The sequence below is a fragment of the Papaver somniferum genome, chromosome 9 (assembly GCF_003573695.1).
Source record: "Papaver somniferum cultivar HN1 chromosome 9, ASM357369v1, whole genome shotgun sequence".
Classification (NCBI taxonomy): Eukaryota; Viridiplantae; Streptophyta; class Magnoliopsida; order Ranunculales; family Papaveraceae; genus Papaver; species Papaver somniferum.
Window position 1 is genome coordinate 1,255,450 of NC_039366.1, and position 20,481 is coordinate 1,275,930.

The 20,481-nt window shown below is 36.2% G+C and overlaps 2 protein-coding genes and 1 pseudogene across 3 annotated transcripts; 1 reads left to right on the forward strand and 2 right to left on the reverse strand.

Moving 5' to 3' along the window:
- Positions 1 to 12,507: 12,507 nt before the first annotated feature.
- LOC113309673 (dol-P-Glc:Glc(2)Man(9)GlcNAc(2)-PP-Dol alpha-1,2-glucosyltransferase-like) lies at positions 12,508 to 15,504 on the forward strand. Of its 2 annotated transcripts, none has more exons than XM_026558152.1 (8): positions 12,508 to 12,640; positions 12,722 to 12,810; positions 13,153 to 13,486; positions 13,643 to 13,919; positions 14,062 to 14,199; positions 14,289 to 14,493; positions 14,678 to 14,820; positions 14,911 to 15,504. In XM_026558152.1, the coding sequence occupies exons 1-8, from the start codon at positions 12,551 to 12,553 to the stop codon at positions 15,168 to 15,170; spliced, it is 1,536 nt and encodes a 511-aa protein (XP_026413937.1). In that variant the 5' UTR covers positions 12,508 to 12,550; the 3' UTR covers positions 15,171 to 15,504. The 2 variants fall into 2 exon arrangements, with proteins under 2 accessions (XP_026413937.1, XP_026413938.1); XM_026558153.1 differs by having other exon boundaries at positions 12,598 to 12,640; positions 13,194 to 13,486.
- A 124-nt stretch (positions 15,505 to 15,628) lies between these two features.
- LOC113309674 (ENTH domain-containing protein C794.11c-like) lies at positions 15,629 to 17,397 on the reverse strand. The gene is made up of 4 exons (XM_026558154.1): positions 16,955 to 17,397; positions 16,736 to 16,858; positions 16,491 to 16,652; positions 15,629 to 16,398 (listed from the first exon to the last, which is right to left on the reverse strand). The coding sequence occupies exons 1-4, from the start codon at positions 17,092 to 17,094 to the stop codon at positions 15,816 to 15,818; spliced, it is 1,008 nt and encodes a 335-aa protein (XP_026413939.1). The 5' UTR covers positions 17,095 to 17,397; the 3' UTR covers positions 15,629 to 15,815.
- A 1,347-nt stretch (positions 17,398 to 18,744) lies between these two features.
- On the reverse strand, positions 18,745 to 20,199 carry LOC113308578 (annotated as a pseudogene).
- Positions 20,200 to 20,481: the final 282 nt, after the last annotated feature.

Sequence of the window (20,481 nt, forward strand, 5' to 3'; positions counted from 1 at the left end):
ATTGACTTTGTTTTCCCACCAAAAAATTTTCTTCCGATTGTGGGAACTTACGATTTTCAGATGTGTCGGTTATTAAGTTTCGAGACTAAACCTAATTACTTTAGAATATTAGGGTCGACACATTTTCTTAAGGAAGCCCACCTCTTTCATTGTGGTCAGCTGGGTGAGTCAAATCTGATTGACTTAGAGGATCCCCAGTTATTCAGGATTTTGTTATGCGCTTCTAAGTTCATACTTGAGTATTTCCAGACTTTTCAGCATGATCTTCAGAATTCCTTTGAGGAAATCCATTCCAGGAAAACTTCTTATTTAGACCCTTTTATAGAGCCTGAACCTGAACCACAACCAGATGTAGTTGTCTTAAAAAAGGTGTGTTCGGTATCTTCTTGGTCTGTTGCACTTTCCTCTTCTAGTGGGTAACACTTTTTATCCAGATGATCCACAGTTATTCCGGTTATTACTTTATGATTCTAAGAGGTGACTAATTCCTTTTGATGTCTGGCTGAAGACTTTAAACTTAGCACTTCTTGGGAGGTAACCCATGCTCATGCAACACGGTAATATCTTTCCCTTAGATGATCTTACCCGCGACTAAGAGTTGCCACGACCCAAAGTCGAAGACTTTAATAAAAAAATCGGTATCACACAGAAAAGTTTACAGGAATAAATAAATCTGTCTCTCATAGGTTTATCGACCACTGGTCCCCTTGTATATGCCAGTTGTGTTGATATTAGTCATACCGGTATCTCAGTCCATTGGGATAGGTCCATCTTGGCAGAGGCCTTCAGACAGATATGGGAAACACCGTTCACTTTAAACCATCGATTTTTTCTATTTATCCATCTTCTTAATCTTTCCATGTGACTGGTTGACTCCGGTTTATGATGTCCAGAAACTATCTGAGTAGGGCTCTGTCACTTTATATGAATTTTAGTATGCTTGAGTGCAAACTCGTGTGCAACAATTGGAATTTCGCATCAGGGTACTTCCTCCTGTAGTCAGTGATCGTATGCCAACCAAGGAGATTCTTTAGTGCCTTCCAAGGTTCTGCGTAGATAGCTAGGGTCTGGAGTAATGGTTTTTTGGGTACACCTCTAATAAACCCTCCCGAGATTAACTCAGTTTTATTTTCTTATTATTAGTTTTGCTCGAGGACTAGCAAATAATAAGTTTGGGGGTATTTGATAGACGCATTTATGTGTCTAATTTGTCCTCAATGTGTCATATTGTTAGTACTCGATTTCGTACTTATTATGGTGTTTTATGTGTTTGTAGGTATTTTTGGGAAATAGTCATTTTTGGAAAATTCGGCTCGAAAAATCAATCGGAGCGCCCCCGGAGGACATTTGTTAATCGGACTCCAAGTTTGGATAAGGGGCACCATGGTTATGTATAATCCAAATTCATTCTCAGCACCCATGGCTATGTGTAGCCCATTTGTCCACAACACCCATTTCTTAATCGGCACCCAGGACGTTGGATAAGGGCACCTCACCTTCTTCATTTGAAAAATAAAAATTGGCGGGAAAATGGAGCAGTGAACTGGTAGAATTAGGGTTCACCATTTGGACGTGATTTCTTGAGATTCAATGGCTGAAATTTGTTGATATGACGTGACTTGTCCTAACAGGCTTGGTATGGGCTTTGGAATCAGTTAAAAGTGGCTAGATAATCCGTTGGGAGCAAGACAGGGGAGTGGATATTCACGGGATTTTTGGTCGGATTCTGCATGATAATCTGTCAGGATTTGTTGCTTGGTTTGGTTATATACCATCCTGTTATATCAAAAAAGTATTGGTAAAGTGTTTTCAATTCGATAAAAAAGGAAGAAATCGTGTCAACATGAAAATCATAGGAGGGAGATATTCACGAGTGAGTGGGAGATATTCTTGGTATTTCCTGTGCATATTTGAGGATAGCGTGTGTCCTAATAGAGTTTTACTCCATTTTGGATGTGAAATATTGTGCTGATTGTGTAGATATCGAAAAAATCATCGTGACAGAGAAACAATCCAGTGTAAAAGGAAAGAAAATATTCTCATTATGGCAGCGTGTGAAGGAGGGCGATTAATGAAGATTTCTTGGAGATTTCGGAACCTGTCGAGTATAAATAGGTTGTTGGGTTTATAGAGAAGGGAGACAGGGAGTTTTGGGAGGATTTAGAACATCACAGAGGCGAGAAATTGAAGTTGCAGAGAGTCACCATTTTTGCTGCTGCATAGCTGAAGAACACGAAGAACAGACCAACAAAGACAGTCTTTTATCTACAGTGATAACGACTCACAGCCGAGGGTCGTACATCAGAGGCAGACTTATTTGCTACAGCGTTTGTGACACAGATTCGTGGGTCTTAGAGAAACAGTAACACATATAACTGTTACAAACCCAGTTTTCATTATGTTTCTCCCTTTTCATCATTTGTAAACCATTTTTGAGCAATAATAATGAATTTTGAGCGTGTTTCCAACATGATGATGTGCTAATTCTCTCACAACCAAGGCAATGAGGAAGCTATTTACGCATGAATAATTTGGTAACTATTATATTTTCTCTAATATTTAATTATAATTCACTCAATCACTGCTTTTGAAGAGTTTTTAATTGTTTTCATAATTTTCTTCATTAGTTGTGATTCAATTAGATAGGTTATGCTTTGATTAGATAATCTATGATTAGGGGATACAATTAATTTTTGAGAATTTGCTTGATTATTTTTGAGTTATGAAAATAAGGGACTTAAAGATAATTAGAGTTTTGGGTTATTTACCATCATTCATTCATGTGCAATAGTGGAATCAGGGTCTTGGTTATTTTCTCATATCTTGAAATCAAATTTTGAGTTAAGTTTTCTTTAATTTTTAAGTCTAAATTCTTTTGCTTTAATTTTGAAATCAAATTCTTTTGCTTTCACAAGTCTCAACGAACCTTTTTACTACAACTCAATTGAAAAACACATCAATGAGACGAAGATGTTTGTGACTGCTTTTCTATCTTACCTATCGGAGAAATTAATCTCAATCCAATCTTACAATTGCACTAAATCACGATAGAAACAGCAAGATCAGATCATGCAACTACAGAGAAAATAGTTGGGTCTAGCTTCACAGTCCCAATGAAGTTTCATGTCGTTAACCTATAGGGTCTCGGTAGAAACCTAAGGTTAAAGGAGAATCGACTCTAGCTTATACAACTAGTATCACACAGGAGGTGTGGGGATTAGGTTTCCCAGTTGCTGGTGTTTTCCTTTATATAGTTTTCAAATCAGGGTTTGCAATCAATGCTACCTTGGTAACAAAGCATTCAATATTCACCGTTAGATAAAAACCTGATTAGATTCAAGCTAATATCTTTCAACCATTAGATCGAATCTTAGCTTGTTATACACAAATGAAATGCACGTTCATTTAGGTTTGTGTTACCGTACCTAAACGTGTACAACTAGTTGGTTCGACAGTAGTTAACCAATGGTTAGCCATATGAGCACTTTGATATCAACCTTATTCATCTTCACCATAACTAGTTCAAACTTCTCAAATGAAGTAGTTAGAGAGTTGTTCAATTGCTTATATCTCATAGAAATGTATGAGACACAATCAAAACAAAAACGATTTTGATTCACTCGAATCGATTCATGAACATTATAGTCAAGGTTTGCAAATATGCATTCCTTAGTTTATATATGTCTTAGTTCACGAATAAACCGTTTTTAGAAAATAACCCACTCAAGTACTCATACCGGTACGCATACTTAAGTACCCACATTGAGTTTGTCTTAGTTCACAAACTCCAGCAGAAATTCACGGGATGTGAACTATTGGAAGTACGCGTACGGGTACGCGGACTTAGCTTCCGGACATCCTGAATCAGTAAAGTATGCATACTTTAGTTCAAGGATTTTGGACTTACACAAGTATGAGTTCACATACAATGTTTATATCCATTCAAGGTTATATATTCTAAACTCTCATTTCAATCATTGAAACACACTATTTTTCATCAAAGCAATTTTCAAGATATTGAAATAATCAACATGACTTTCGTCACTTATAAAGATGAACTTTGCCAAAGTGAAATCTTACCAACACATATTTCGAGAAATAGACAAGCGAGATAAACTCGGCTCGAAATAACAAATGTGTATAATCGAAGTCTATATAGCAATACGACTTTTGTCTCAAGATAGGAGTTAGAGTAGATAGACTTTTGAGTGATAGATAAGTTCAAGTCTCCATGTACGTTTTAGTCGATGAAGTTCCACCAGTTCCTTAAATATCGTCTTTCCATGATGAACGTCGTGGAGTCTAGAGACAACTACACTTTCTATCCTAGTCCGATACTTAGCTATAAGTAGACTAGAAATCAAAACTTATAGTTTTAACAACTAAACTTGACAAACAAGCTTGAGATGGCAACGCTGGCGAGTTCGACCGAGCAGTGCTCTAACAATCTCCCCCTTTTGTCAATTTTAGTGACAAAACTATCAATACATATGGAATACAAAATAAATAAACTTTGTAGCTTCTCTTCTACATGCATGATCTCTTTGGTTCTTCAACATTACTCGAAATCTTTGTCACTTCCAAGTACTCCAATGATTCCAAAGATATTCAAATCAGCGTCATCGTTGTTGAAGATCCGTAGCCATAACAATGAGAAAACAAAAGCTCTCAATCATTGTTACACAGTGTCATAGTATTATTACACAGCATCAAAGTTCAATTGTATCACAACTTTGAAAAAAATACTATGGTGATATGTATCCCTCCCCCTTAGTCAATACTTCATCTCACATGAAAACCACTCCCCCTTACATAATGATCCGAAAACCATATGTATTTGTAGTGTGAACTACACATTAATTCTCCCCCTTTTTGTCAATAAAATTGGCAAAGGTACGAAAACTAGTGGGATCCTAATGAAATTTCCATAGAGACACTTCATGACCAAAAGAAAACACATATTAACTTTTTAGATGCAATCATATAGCCGACGCTAAATGCATTCATCAAGGAGTTTATAAAGATACAAGATAACCCCTATAATATTCCACAGCCGCACTCCCCACAAAGATTTGGAAATTAAGCACAAGTTCAATTAAGAACCTTCCCCTATCAAATGCCATTCTCGAAATAACAACAAGAGCGACCTTACTTTCACAATAAAATAAGGATTTCTTTGTTGGACATTACAAATCACATAAAACATGAATTTGTATCCAAAATACTCAATTAAATTAGCCACAAGAGAACCCATGATTAATTTAATCGGAAATGCTCAACATAAGAGAACTTACGGAGCTGCACAGTATATACATAAGAAATATGGATCAGGGAAGATCAATACTGCGGAATAAACAAAGATTCATTCTATATTTCATCACTATTTGAACAATGACATATAATAGACTTAATCTTTGTAAACAAAAGCTCATCCTTTCTTCCATCACTATTTGCATAATGAGATAAAAGGCTTAACTTTTGTTTGTCAAAAGTTCATTCAATTTTTTTTATCAATACTTGCATATCGACATATGAAGGACTTAACTTTTGACCACGTATGGGACAATCACAGTTCACGTACGGAAACACACATATCCTATAACAAATTGCAATATATAAAACCATAAATATTAATACTACTAAAATCATCTTTTTTGCACATACAAGATGGTTTGTCCTTAGAGGGTAGAATCAATCTTTTTTCGCACGGATTTACACCAAGAATAACTACCAAAGGCGTATAAAAAGATTTTCTTAACAAAGAAGAACATACGAAGTCATTAACGACCATGCACCATAGTTCACATAATATGATTGTGAACATTCAAGAATCCCATAGCAATGTGTACTACTTCCCATTCTTGAACTTCCTTCTTACTGATTCACCGACATCATTCTTGTAAAAGCTACAAATAATCTTAGAACAGTAGTACTCCAGAATCCAAGTGTCAAAGCCCAAGAGAAGTGGAACAAGTGCAACGAAACGGAGCAAAACACTCAAAATAAGAGACGGGACAAAGACCAATCTTAACTCAACCAAATTCAAGAATTCTCATCTTCATTTTGAAGATAATTCAAATACAAAGAGAATGCAAAAATAATGAGGTCATTCCGATTTCAGACTAAGAAGTTACGGCCAACACAAGTTTACCGAATATCGACGTCTACGGGCAAGTATGCATACCGGTTTGTAAACGAATTTTTCATGACCTGGAGCAGTATGCAAACGGTTATGCGTACTAAAATCCCTGGATTTTGATTTTAAATGATGGTGTGCATAATTGGTATGTGTACCATGAAGTCCAAACATCCCGAACTACAATTTTCATACCTAAACATTTAAGAAACGTAAAACACAGAACAAGTTAGGTAGAAATGAACGATAAGAAAGGTACATGGATCATTAAGTACTCTAATCGAATGACTAAAAACAAAAAACTTACTCAAGTTTATAGAAATCCCTTTTTAGAAGAATCCAATCGAATTCAACATCCTTACCGAACATAATCTGTGCGCCCCAATTCTCGGGCTTCCCTCACCGTTTACATAGCAGAGCATTCCTTGGTGAGGATGCACTTTCAACATAATCAAATTGTGTTGAGGTGAAAATTATCTTGCTCACCACAAGTGACTTTTGGATTATCATGAAAGAGATCGCTTTTAGAACCTTTCACATCCAAATCCATCTTTCCAAAGAACTCTTTAAGTTCCAACATCATGGATACTGCCTTCTCCAGATTCATGGGATTTTCTGGGAGATCATTCCTTTTCGCACTCAATGCATCATTGAATTTCTCTGGAACCCACTTCTGAGTGTGTTTAGGAACAACCGGAACCTTCTTCCTGTTACTCTTGTCAAGATTTCTCGAAAGAAAGTTGGATAGACTATTCTTTTGCAAGTTAGTATTTCTCCAATTGGGATCATCGGATCTTGTCTTCGTATTTACGAATTTATCCTTTTGATAACCATTACGGCGATTGTGAAAAGTCTTCGTATGATGTTTATAGGTAAATCTAGGTTTATCACAACAATGATTCCTTTGCTTAAAGGCTGGACAATTACAACCTGTAACGTTAAGGGGATTAGTCTTAACATATGATCTTGGTTCCACAACTTCTTGTGATGCCCAAACGAGAACATCATGTAGTTTCTCATTCCTTATACGGAAACAACATCTCATTTTCAGGTGACCTTTATTTCCGCAATAGTGGCAAACATAAAGAATGTTCTTACCTCGATCTGTGTGTGCTGACTTTGGAGGTTGATATACTTTTCTCTTTTGAAACTTAACTGCCGGTGAAGGTATTTCACTTTTTCCATCAGTGGAAACCTTTTGTTGAGAAGAATCACTAGCCTTGAAATTTTTTTACCTCTTTGCTAGAACTTGGAGCATCTATTCCTTTATAGCCCAATCCTTGTGTATCACGATGATTTTTACTTGCTCCTAGCATAGTGATTAATTTGCTTGAACTAGTATTGAACTTTTTCAAGTCATCTTCCAACATCTTGATTTTATCAAGAGCGACAGTTAAATCAGCCTCTAGCGAGATACGCGCCTTCTCTGTGATCAAAACTTGCTTGCTTGGAATTAATCCTTGCTTCAATTTCTACAAGTTTCTCTTCTAAAAAGAAATATTTTTTGATAAACACGATCACATTCAAGTGACTTTCTACTCAGGTTTTACTCGGTATCTTTGAGGATCGATTCGCAAGAGCGATTCCAACCATAAAGACCTCTGTAAATCCTTTTCAATTTCTTATTTTCTCGACATAGAGGAGTCAGAAGAGGTGTGACATGAAAAGTTGTAATATTCTTCATTTTTAATGAATCCAAAAGCTTAACATACTCTGACACTTCCTAATCAACAACTCTATCAATATTTGAATCACCTTCATCAGAAAGTTCATCCAACTGTTCTTCTAGGCGTGTTTCCCAATCAACAGTTTCTACATTCAGAAAATGTTTAGATATTGACTTAGATGTGACAGTTCTCTCAGGTGAATTCAAGCTTTGAAAATCATCTGGTAATTTCTGACATGGTACGTTATTAGAGATAGACTCGTCCATCATAATCAGATTGCTACAAACACAGACTTATGAGGTCTTAAACGTGTTTTCTTTCTCTGATACCAATTGAAGAAGCGGGGTCTAACAACCTCACCCAATATTTCGCTTAGGAATCTGTATGGACTAACTCCAATATACTTTTAAGAGAATCAACTAGACAGTCAGACTCAATCTTAATAAAAAGTATACAAAATAGTTATATCTCAATTTCTCGATTCAATCCTCACTCAAACAAATAGGAATTTGCGGGCTTGATTGAATACAAGAGAAATCACTTGAACGGTACCAAAGACCAATGTTCAAGGATCAATCAATTTTAATCAACAACCAAAGGTTGGATTTACCAATTGATCGATTCATCACACAACCTGTGATATTTCAATTATATAACAAAATATAATGCGAAAAAGAAATAACATAGACACCAGAAGTTTTGTTAACGAGGAAACCGCAAAAGCAGAAAAACACCGGGACCTAGTCCATATTGAACACACACTGTATTAAGCCGCTACAGACACTATCCTATTACAAACTAACTACGGTCTGGATTGTAGTTGAACCCCAATCAATCTCATACTGATCCAAGGTACAGTTGCGCTCCTTACGTCTCTGATCCCAGAAGGATACTACATCTCACCCACAACTAAGAGTTGCTACGACCCAAAGTCGAAAACTTTAATAAACAAATCCGTATCACACAGAAAAGTCTATATGAATAGATAAATATGTCTCCCAAAGAAATACTTATGAGTTTTGTTCCGTCTTTTGATAAATTAAGGTGAACATGAACCAATTGATATACCGGACTTATATTCCCGAGGAACAACCTAGAAATATGAATCACCTCACAATAATCTTAATCGACTAGCAAAAAGATATTGTGGAATCACAAACGATGAGACGAAGATGTTTGTGACTATTTTTCTATCTTGCCTATCAGAGAAATTAATCTCAAGCCAATCTTACGATTGCACTCAATATCGATAGAAAAAACAAGATCAGATCACGTAACTACAGAGAAAATAGTTGGGTCTGGCTTCACAATCCCAATGAAGTTTCAAGTCGTTAACCTACAGGGTCTCGGTGGAAACCAAAGGTTAAAGGAGAATCGGCTCTAGCTTACAACTAATATCAAACATGAGGTGTGGGGATTAGGTTTCTCAGTTGCTAGAGTTCTCCTTTATATAGTCTTCAAATCAGGGTTTGCAATCAGTGTTAGCTTGGTAACAAAGCATTCAATATTCACCGTTATATGAAAACTTGATTAGATTCAAGCTAATATCTTTCAACCGTTAGATCAAATCTTAGCTTGTTATACACAAATGAAATGCACCTTCATTTAGGTTTGTGTAATCGTTCCTAAACGTGTACACCTAGTTGGTTCAACAGTAATTAACCAATGGTTTGCCGTATGAGCACTTTCATATAAACCTTATTCATCTTCACCAAAACTAGTTCAAATAACGCAAATGAACTAGTTAGAGAGTTGTTCAATTGCTTAGATATCATAGAAGTATATAAGACACAATCAAAACAAAAACGATTTTGATTCACTCGAATCGATTCATGGACATTATAGCCACGGTTTGCAAATATGCATTCCTTAGTCTATATAGTTCACGAATAAACCGTTTTTAGAAAATAACCCACTCAAGTATGCATACCGGTACGCATACTTAATTAACCGGATTGAGTTTGTTTTTATTTCAAAAACTCCAGTAGAAATTCACGGGATGTGAACTTCTGGCAGTACGCGTACGGGTACACGGACTTAGCTTCCGGACATCCTGAATGAGTAAAGTACGCATACTTTAGTTTAAGGATTTTGGACTTACGCAAGTATGAGTTCACATACAATGTTTATATCCATACAAGGTTATATATTCTAAACTCTCATTTCAATTATTGAAACATTCTTAGAGGATGTTAAATAGAATTCACACACTATTTTGCATCAAAGCGATTTTCAAGATATTGAAATAATCAACATGACTTTCGCCACTTGTAAATATGAACTTTGCCAAAGCGAAAGCTTACCAACACATATTTCGAGAAATAGATAAGCGAGATAAACTCGGCTCCAAATAGCAAATGTGTATAATCGAAGTCTATATAGCAATACGACTTTTTTCTCAAGATAAAAGATAGAGTAGATAGACTTTTGAGTGATTGATAAGTTCAAGCCTCCATATACCTTTTAGTTGATGAAGTTCCACCAGTTCCTTGAGTAGTTCTTCGTCTTTGCATGATGAACGCCGTGGAGTCTAGAGCTCAACTACACTTTCTATCCTAGTCCGGGACTTAGTTGTAAGTAGACTAGAAATCAAGACTTATAGTTTTAGCAAATAAACTTGACAAACATGCTTGAGATAGCAACACTTGCGAGTTCGACCGAGCAGTGCTCTAACAGCTTATGTTAAAGCAGAGAAGAGTAAATTCATTGACCTAATAATATGGTGGAAGAGGCTTTCAATATGGTTTCATATGAAGGTGAGAATTGTCTATTAACCGCCAACATCGAGGTGTGATATTAATTGACGGTTACAGTAGAGGTCATGAAGACCCTATGTTTTTCTTCATGAACAATGCAGGTGTCTATGATTTGATGAACATACAATCCGAAGATTCCTTCATATATTCGAATGAAACCTACAACCATTCATCAATGGAAGATACCAAAATGAGGTACTCATATTGGTGATGGTATTTGCATATAAACTTATTGTACGTTAGTAACTGATGACAATTATTATCATCTGATCTCTTTGTAATGAAAAACCTAGTCTAAAATGTTACCGAATATAAGCGATACGAGAGGAAACTTGGTCCCAGTAATTGTTAAACTTTCATGAGATGCCATTTTCATATCAAACTTTTTGTTCTCATAAAATAAATAATATATTGAAAACTAAAATTGTTATTTAGAAGCTGATGTGAAGTATGTATTAATCTCGTGATTGTACCAAATAACTAAAGACAATTCATGGAATCAATGGAGGCCAATAAACTTGGAGATCCACAAGTGTATCCAATCGATTAGTATTTTTTTTGTAGGAAATAACATCAGCGAAACAAATGTAGAAATTCTTGTAGAAAAGAAGATTATTGTATTGGATTCAAAAGATTTACGGAGTCCAAATCTATGTATCTTTCTGGATACCATTACAAGGATCTTAGTGAGAAGTTGAACTTGCATCCCTTGCATTGTATTTCTAGAGCATGCTCCAAAGTCACATATTATGGAGCCGCTGAGAGTACTTTTGTCTTGTTTATTTCTTTTTTTAAATAGTTTATAGTAATTAACTACTGTTTTGAAGTATAAGAATGTTTTATGATGCATGACTTATATATAATAGGAAGTTTACAGACTTTTATGGTTATATCGTTATCTATATTGACAAGAATAGAGTAAAAACTACTTATGTTTAAGCTTAAAAACTTATAATTGTGTTAGTTATGTTGATCCATGTAGATATACTGATACTTATAAATGAATTGTATTCCTAAAATTGATATCTAGTTAGATTGAATTTTGTGTTTCAGAAACCTGTTTGAATCAAAACATAAACCTTAAATAAAAAACGCTTACATGGTTTCATCACTGAAATCCAACGAAAGCATGTTTTTATAATTAATTTTGACAGCATGAGGCATCTTTGCTCCTTCATCATCAAGCTTTTCTAAATACAATATTTCTCCATCTTCTCCATTTTCAGCTGTATATTTTGAAGCACATTTGTGTGCTTCTTCATCTTCTTTATCTTTATTCTGAGAGATTATATTGTCCGTGTCTTTGACTCTATATTGCCATGACACATTTGCCTCTTGTTAACGCATCATCCACTTGCCCTTTCCTTTTCCTTCTCCTCCTTTATTGATATATACAACATTAAATGGTATGAAATAAAAGAAAACTAAACTAGGATGTAGACTTTCCGAGTGTTGAGTATCCTGATTAAAACTTAATTATCTTTAAAACAAGGGCTAAAGATTAAATATGTTAAAATATGTATTTATTAATTACAATTAAATGCGCGCTGAAAATAAAATTTAAGAAAATTTTCATGATAAACTGATATGGTAGAAAAATAGAGATGGACTATAGTCCAGAATAACCCTTTGCTAAGCCCGTCCAACATCTTTCTCTAGATAAAGCGTATTAACAGTTTAAAACTCATAAGTCACGACTTGATAGGTCTTATCGTTTCCAAGAAAATGGACATGAATCCATCCCAATGGCTTCTAAAACCTTCACTAGATCTTCTCTTGAGATTTTATCCAGGGACCGGGACAAAGGATGGCCCGTCTGTTTAAATTCTACTTCCCCAAACGGGCTTGACTCATAAATCTTGCTTCCCAAAATGGGCTTGACTAGTTTGACCACCTCAACTCCTCCCTAATAAAATCGGTCGCATTTGAAACATACAAAATTGGGGAAGAACAAAACATGCTTGAACCCTAACTCGTCTTCTTCTTCTTCGATGGGTAAATTAGCAGTTTCAGTGATAGTGAGCTTATGGGTGATTCCAATCTTTTTAATGGTTAATCACATCGTTCCTCATCCTTACATGGTAGGTTTACCCCCTTTTTTCCTGTTATTCAATCGCTTCATTTTTCTGATTGATTCATAATCTCTAATATTATCTGTACAGGATGAGATATTCCATATCCCTCAAGCTCAGGAATACTGCAAAGGAAATTTCAGAAGCTGGGATCCCATGATCACTACTCCCCCTGGCCTGTATGTTCTCTAACTTTCCTCCATCATCAATTTATACTCGTGTAGGACATATAATTTTATACAAATTGTTTGACGTATAATTTATACAAATAATTTTATAAATTATTTACCATATAATTTTAATTTCATTAATTTTATACATATAATTTCATATCCCTAGTTATAATTTTACCATAAATTGTTTGACGTGTCGATGATTATATGCTGGGAATGCTATAAAATTCTGTAGTTGTAGTCTCAAATTGGTTAAACAAATCCTCAATTTATACAAATCATATACATTGTGTGCAAAAAAGAAACTGAGGGATGTTGATTTATTTTTACATGTTAAAAATGTTGCAGGTACTATCTTTCACTAGCCCATGTTGCTTCTTTGTTTCCAGGGATGTGGTGTACTAAAGTGGTATCTTTGTTTTCTGAAGTTTGTTCTCCCGCGATTCTTCGTTCTGTTAATGGTGTCTTGGCGGTTATATGTAGTCTTCTTGTATATGAGATAATTACATGGGTCAAACCAGATTCTGATAAGAGGAAAGCAACTTTACAAGCTGTAGTTATCTCTTTGTATCCGCTTCATTGGTTCTTTACGTTTCTGTATTATACTGATGTGGCTTCTTTGACTTTAGTTCTTGCCATGTACGTGGCTACTCTAAAGAGGCGTTATCAGCTTAGTGCTCTGGTAAATGAAGAATTTTTGAAGTGTTTAGTTCATTTAAATCTTCATGTTTCCACGATTTTTAATGTTGACGAAATATCTGTAGTACTTAGTAGTCTCACATTTGATTGAATAAAGGAACCCACAAGTTTTTCTAGATTTTAACTACTTTTTCTACAGCTTGGGGCTATCGCAATACTTGTTAGGCAAACAAATGTTGTGTGGTTGCTGTTTGTTGCGTGCTCTGGGATTATTGATTTTACATTGCTCCCAAAACATAAAGATAAAGTCCAAGCAGATGATCAAGATGTATCAGTGAGGGATAATGACGGGTTGGCAGGCAATAAAGGCATGCCAGTGAAGTCAAACCTGAGAAAACGCAAGATGGATATTCCGTCGAGTGTGGTCAAATATCCTATTCTTAAGCCAGTGGATTCTACCTCACTTTGTACTTCAGGTTATATTTCACATCTTTCTCTTCTTTTTGGTCTTATTAGGTTGTTGAAACCTCGATGGCTATTCTTCCAAAATTTAGCTTAAACTCGAACATGTATAATTGTGTATGTGTACTAATGCCTTCTTTTCCTTGTTTCTGGCAGGTTTGCTTGATGAGGTTCAGGTCATTCTCTTAAGGATGTGGAACTTAAAATTTGAAGTTCTGTTATCCTTTGGCCCATTCTTAGTTGTATTTTTGGCCTTCATCGTGTTTGTCTTCTGGAATGGAAGTATAGTACTTGGTATGTTTCTTTCTTATTTTCGTGTTCAGCTCTTCCTCTGGTCATCAGATATGATTCATTTTGACATGTTCTATTGCTCAATATTTCAGGTGCTAAAGAAGCTCATACAGCCTCTCTGCACATTGCACAAATCATGTACTTTGCTCTGGTGTCTGCTCTGGCCATGGCTCCCTTTTATTTCAGTTACAGGCAGTTCTCTATGCTATGCAAGTCATTGTGGAAGAACAGACCTCTTAGTCTCTTTCAAGTGGTTGTGGTTTCTATTGCTGGATTCCTCTCTGTGCATTATTTCAGGTTAGTGTGCAGTCAGTTAACTAGTTAAATTGTTGAGCACTATAGTGTAAGAGATAGAATATTAATCTTTTCTAATGATTGAAAGAAATTGTTGGGCCATTGAAGGATGAAGTAGCCGACTTTCCATTTTCTTTATGTAGAAGGAGCTGTTAATCTCTTTCTTTTATGGTTTGTTTGGATGCAGTATTGCTCACCCCTATCTTTTAGCTGACAACCGACACTACACCTTTTATATTTGGAGGAGAGTTATTCAATATCACTGGTTAATGAAGTACCTTTTGATCCCCCTTTATGTATATTCGTGGCTTTCGATCATCCATGATTTAGGTAAAGACAGAAGCTTTGTTCCAGTGTGTTAATCATTACTTCGTTCCTCCAACTCTCCCTAAGGAAAATAGTTTATTTACTTTTACACAGGTAAAGGTCGGCAGAGGATCTGGGTGCTGGTATTTTTTCTAGCTTGTTCAGGAGTTCTCGTGCCTGCACCCCTGATTGAGTTCAGATACTATACCATCCCATTCTACTTCTTACTTCTTCATTCTCAAATCAATGATTATAGAAGTTGGCTCTTAATGGGGGTCATGTATGCTGCGGTTAACATTTTCACAATTTGGATGTTCTTGTTCCGCCCATTTCATTGGAGCCATGAGCCTGGGACACAACGATTTATATGGTAGATACATCCATAACAGATGTTGCACAGCACCGTTAACGCCTTCTTATGAGCTTCTACACAAGATGTCATCCGTTATTGGATCTCCAGTTCCCATCGACTAATCTAACCATGGTATGATCTTGTCTCTTAAGCATCAAGTATATTTTACCTTACTTGGGTTCCAATCCCTACTTGTGTTTCTAGATGGTGAATGTTTAACAAAATTCTTGTGATCTTAGTGATGTAATGAGTGAATATTTTACAAAATTTTGCGCTCAGGGGTCAAAAAGAATCAACAATTGTTTCCCTGACTATATTGATGAAAATTTTCTGAGTAGTTACATACTGAATCCAAATATCCATATGTTTTAGCCTCTTTTCACTCTTTGATTTTTAGTTTGGCAGATATTACATATGTGGTATCTATGTTATGTATCGATCTCCTTTCTGAAGTTTAGTTTTGAGTAGTCTTTCATTTAGAATCTATGCAGAAGAACAAACACAAACTTCCATATTGCTTTAGTGATGCTACAAACTTAGGAAGATACACCACACAACACGAGAACAAGGAAAGACCCATGTCTAAATTTACATGCACTAGCAAAGTAATCTGCAGGCAAGATGTCTGTCTTACTAAGTCTAAACTTTTCATCTCTTAGCATCCTTGTTAGATTCCACCGCTTGCAGAAAGTAGTGATGTGGTGCTTTGGTTTTCATCATTGTTGAATGGATGACCTTCTTCATCTATGATAAAAAATGCATTCCCTGGCTCATATTTTTGACACCCTAGAAGACGTTTAGATTCTCTTGTCCTGTCAATCCTTGAAGTTTCTTCCCTGGGCATAATATTCTCTTTGGAGCTTTTTCTCATTTCAGACTTCCTGGATAGCGAATCTTCATTAGAAGAAACGTCAAGAGAATTCAATGCATTGTTTGTCATCTCAGGGAATGAACTGCGGAACTCATTTTGCTGTGTGTTTTTTGTCCCCTCAGTTGCACCTTCGTCAACAGAGAACTGATTCTCACAATCTTCTCCGTGATTGACAAACTCAGAATTACACCTCCCAAAGGCTCCAACAGGTGCTCGATTTTCATCAGTCGCAGAAGTCTTCTGAATAAAGCTTCCAAACCCTTTAATCCCACGAGTTACCTTACGCGCCCGATTCCGTTCTTCTTTCAGTAGTGGTCCTTTCTCCAGCAACTTCAATATCCTCTCAGATTTATTCTTCATTGTAAGCCCCCAATTAAACCTGCAACATAACAAAATTTGACATTCTATATCAGGAATTCGACAATTTCAAGATCTGATGGGGGAAAATCAGATTTAGTTAAATTTACTCACCCTCTTGCATCAATATACTGGAAATTCCTCATATCTTGAATAACCTTCATATCACACTTCAACTCTTCTGCAATACTCTCTGGTCCATGAGTAAGAAGATGTTCAAGCAACACCAAAGTTTTGTAAGAAACCCTCCAGTTCTTCCTATCAAATCTGATCAATCTGAACACAGCAAGACAAAGATTGTCAGAAATCTGCTCTCAAATTCAAAATATTCACAAATCATGGAGTGAATTTGTACTTACTTTTTGTGAAGAATCTCAACAATTCTCCAATAATCATCAACTTCAAAAGCTGCTCTTGATATCAAACCCATAGTTTTTGTATCAGGACCCCATGGATTTCCATTAGTAACTTCTTCAGTCAATCTACACAAACAAAAATCCAATCCATGCCTTAAAATCCCACATCAAGATCAAACCCAAAACAAGATTGATACAGAAAAAGAAGATCAAAAAACTTACAGTTCAGCTGGAGTGACATCAGTAAGAGCTAATCTTGCAGTCTTGATCTTCTCTTTCAGAAAAAATGAAGCTTGTTTCTTGAATTCATGGAAAAATGGAGTACCCATGCTGCCGTTATTGTTTCCGACGATCGACGACATATTGGTTTTCGATCTAAACAAGAACTGTTAATAAAAGATTAAGTTTCTGCTTCTTCGCTTTGACTTGATTAGGTTATGCAATGGAACTTGCATGAACTCTAACTACTCCACTGTGTTTTTGGATGATGCAAGAAATATTAACAACTTCTTTTACTTAAAATAAAACATTGGCCGGTCAGTATTGAAGGAAGGAGGACATAGAAAACACATCAGGTTGAATTTGAAATGAGAAGTTGAAATCTGTGGTGGGCTTAACAGTAACGTTGAAATCCCAGCTAACAGTAATGATTCTATGTTTTTTTTGTTTTTGTCTTAAAAGCTAGATGAAATCTAGAATATAAGGTTTAAAATTCAAAAAGAAATAGATTTAGAAAAGGGTAAAGTAAGTAACCGTTACCTTACACACCACTCTTCCTTCTGCGAGGAAATTTAAGTTGACAATACTGGTAGTATAGTCCAGCTTTGTTTAGCTTTTACGATTGGATTTGTAACTCATAAGACAAGTCTAATAACTTCTCGGTGGATTAGTCAATTTTGAAGCAACAACTACAGTAAAGAGTGTTCAACTACTCCTTAAACAGTGCTTTGAATTTCAAGGGATGTCATAATGTCATCAATGTGATAAAGGATTTCGCAAAATATGTCGACCGGACCGGCTAAGGAGAAATTGGGCTAGCAGGCATAACTGAAATTGTGGCATCAGCAAGCAATAAATAAAATCCACCCCACTTTGAAATTTGCGAGGTCCTGTATGGTCTATGTCGATTATGTTGTTTGCAATTTTTTATTCATTGCGATGAAGAAAACAGGGTACGTAAGATTCAATGTATGTGTACAATAGATCATGCTTCATCCTACATGTGGCAGCTAGTGTGTCCATCTCACATTTGATTTTATTTTTTTTTGATTGATTGCCCATCTCATATTCTCATGTCATGTTCTTACCTGCTGTGAGAATGAGATCCGATCTAAAATCAATTATATTCTAGGTTTCTGATTCCATCGTGACGTATGCTACATGGTGCTTATATACTGACATAAATTTGTGGTTGAGTGATGCTGAACTGATGTTGCATGTATCCAATGTAAAAACTAATTTTTTTCAAAAACCAAAAATTTTAGAGCAATGATAGAAAGGTGTATACTTTGGGTGGGAAATTGCGAGTGGAAATCTAATGGGGAAAGTCGATCATCTCTATCATCGTGTAAAGATACATCTATGTAATGAAAGATCCTTCAATCATATAATGGATCCTGAGTCATTTTCGACAACGAAAGCCATGTGCAAGTGAAGTCTTATTTTCGAAGTAATTAACAACTACTATTATCGGTAAAAAGTGTTTGGACATATAAGGGATGTCATCATCAGTGTGATAAAGAACTTGGAAAAGTATGTCGATCGATATCACTCGGCTAAGAGCAGTTGGTCTAACCAAGCATTCTTAATTCGGATTCAAACTATGACGATTTATTCACTACTGCTTTGGCCTTTTTGAAATATAAATGTAAACTATTTACCTCCACTATATGGCTTGCGGCACATATCGACGTTTCCACACTGCTGGTTTGCAAGCATATTCACACCAACATGTTGTCCATCAATCGGTTAATTAGTCTTAGCAATCAACAACAGTAGAAGCAGAAGGCATGCATTCCAAAGAATCCAAACTCAAATTTGGCCATGTTTATTCTAAACCCCCGTTCATATCTTAATCATCGTCAAATGTAATTTTGTTTCCTGTCGGAATAAAGAGGGGGCTTCCGTATTTCCCTAGGCCAGCACCGTAAAAACCTCTGCTAGAAACGACTGGTTTTTTGTAATAATTTTTGCCACCCGTAAACCTAAAATCAGTAATTGTCAAGGAGGTACCATCAACTTCATGTCCATTCAAATCAAGAGCTCTGTGCAATGCTTGGAGATTGGAAAACTAATTAATGCAGTCCCCAGTGGAACACCAGCGAAACCACCGTAGAAGCGGGTCTCTGGAATGTCAATGTGAACGATGGAATCGCAAGTTTTGAAATGGTTTTCTAGGAAGCTCCGGATCTGGTCAGCTCCGAGAGAAGTATCGTAACCTTGGACACAAAGGGTTTCACGAACAATGGCAAGTCTAACCGGACGTCCCAACAAGTATCTACTTTGCTGCCTCCTTTGTAGCTTCTTCAGTTGCAAACTCAACATGCGCAACTCGCCAGGAAATTTCATACCTGGTGTCGAATGAGAACGCACGTCGGCAATATCCCCAACGTTTTCAAAGAATTTGATCACATCAGATTTATTAATGTCAAACGGTAGGTTTTTAAGACAGAGTGTTCTTGATGCTCCAGTGCCTATCGCTGGACGCTGAAATTGAATACGTCTACCCAATAAGTCTAGATCTCTTAGTTTCGCTGCCATCTTCGCAGCTTCTTCTGTTGCAAACTCAACATAACTAGACCGGCTGAACCTATTATCCCTACCGAAACGCATATCAACAATTTCCCCAGCCTGTTTAAAGAACTTGATGACATCATGTTTCTCAGTATAGAATGGTAAGTCCTCCATTAGAACTGTTTTTGATGATGCTCCAGTGCTTTCCAGTTTAACACGGTGGCCCAACAAGTATTCATTATGAAATTTTACTGCCTTGTTTGCAGCTTCTTCAGTTGCAAACTCAATGTGGCCAGAGTGCACTCTAGAATTTTCATCCTTGTTGAGACGCACATCAACAATATCATCCCCAACCTGTTTAAAGAAGCTAATGACATGAGATATATCAGCGGAATATGATACGTTGTTGGCAATAAGTGTTTTTGATGCTCCGGTGCTTTTCACTGCCGGATCATCTTCTTGAGATGATTTCTTTCTTTTGCTGGATTTACCCGTAAAATATTGATGATCAATAGAGAAGAAGAGGAAAGACAGTGCGGTGTAGGGTGGAGCGGCTGCGAATCATATATACGCGAAGAGTGATTGCAAGGAAGGAAACCCTAAAAAGTGGTTTCCAAATTGTGAAAACATCACACTGCGTGTCGATCGATATTTCTGGCTAAGAAATAAGTGCCCCCACTTTGAATTTGCGAGTTAGTTCTTGGCAGTCGAGGGAATCAATGCGGCTATGCAGGCATTGTGTTAGATGTGACACCCAATGTATCCATCTTATTTTTACTTTGATCAATTGCGCATTTCGTGTTCTCATGTCATGTTCTCTGTGGTCTGAGATTTCAATTTGGACTCAATTTTGTGGTACACACTGATAATAGTATGGTTCTTGTTAGTAATGCCTCGTGCATTTTTATAACTTTTTTTTTCTTTTGGAATATATATATATATATATATTATCATGATAGCTACGTAAGATTCAATGCGACTATGCAGGCTTCGTTCTCCATGTGCTAGCTATATAT

Coding starts and splice junctions, on each gene's coding strand:
- LOC113309673 (XM_026558152.1), top strand. CDS start 12,551: ATGGGTAAATTAGCAGTTTCAGTGATAGTGAGCTTATGGGTGATTCCA. Junction 12,641..12,721: donor TCGTTCCTCATCCTTACATG/GTAGGTTTACCC, acceptor TTATCTGTACAG/GATGAGATATTCCATATCCC. Junction 12,811..13,152: donor ATCACTACTCCCCCTGGCCT/GTATGTTCTCTA, acceptor AAAATGTTGCAG/GTACTATCTTTCACTAGCCC.
- LOC113309674 (XM_026558154.1), bottom strand. CDS start 17,094: ATGTCGTCGATCGTCGGAAACAATAACGGCAGCATGGGTACTCCATTT. Junction 16,653..16,735: donor GTTGAGATTCTTCACAAAAA/GTAAGTACAAAT, acceptor TGCTGTGTTCAG/ATTGATCAGATTTGATAGGA. Junction 16,399..16,490: donor CAGTATATTGATGCAAGAGG/GTGAGTAAATTT, acceptor GTTATGTTGCAG/GTTTAATTGGGGGCTTACAA.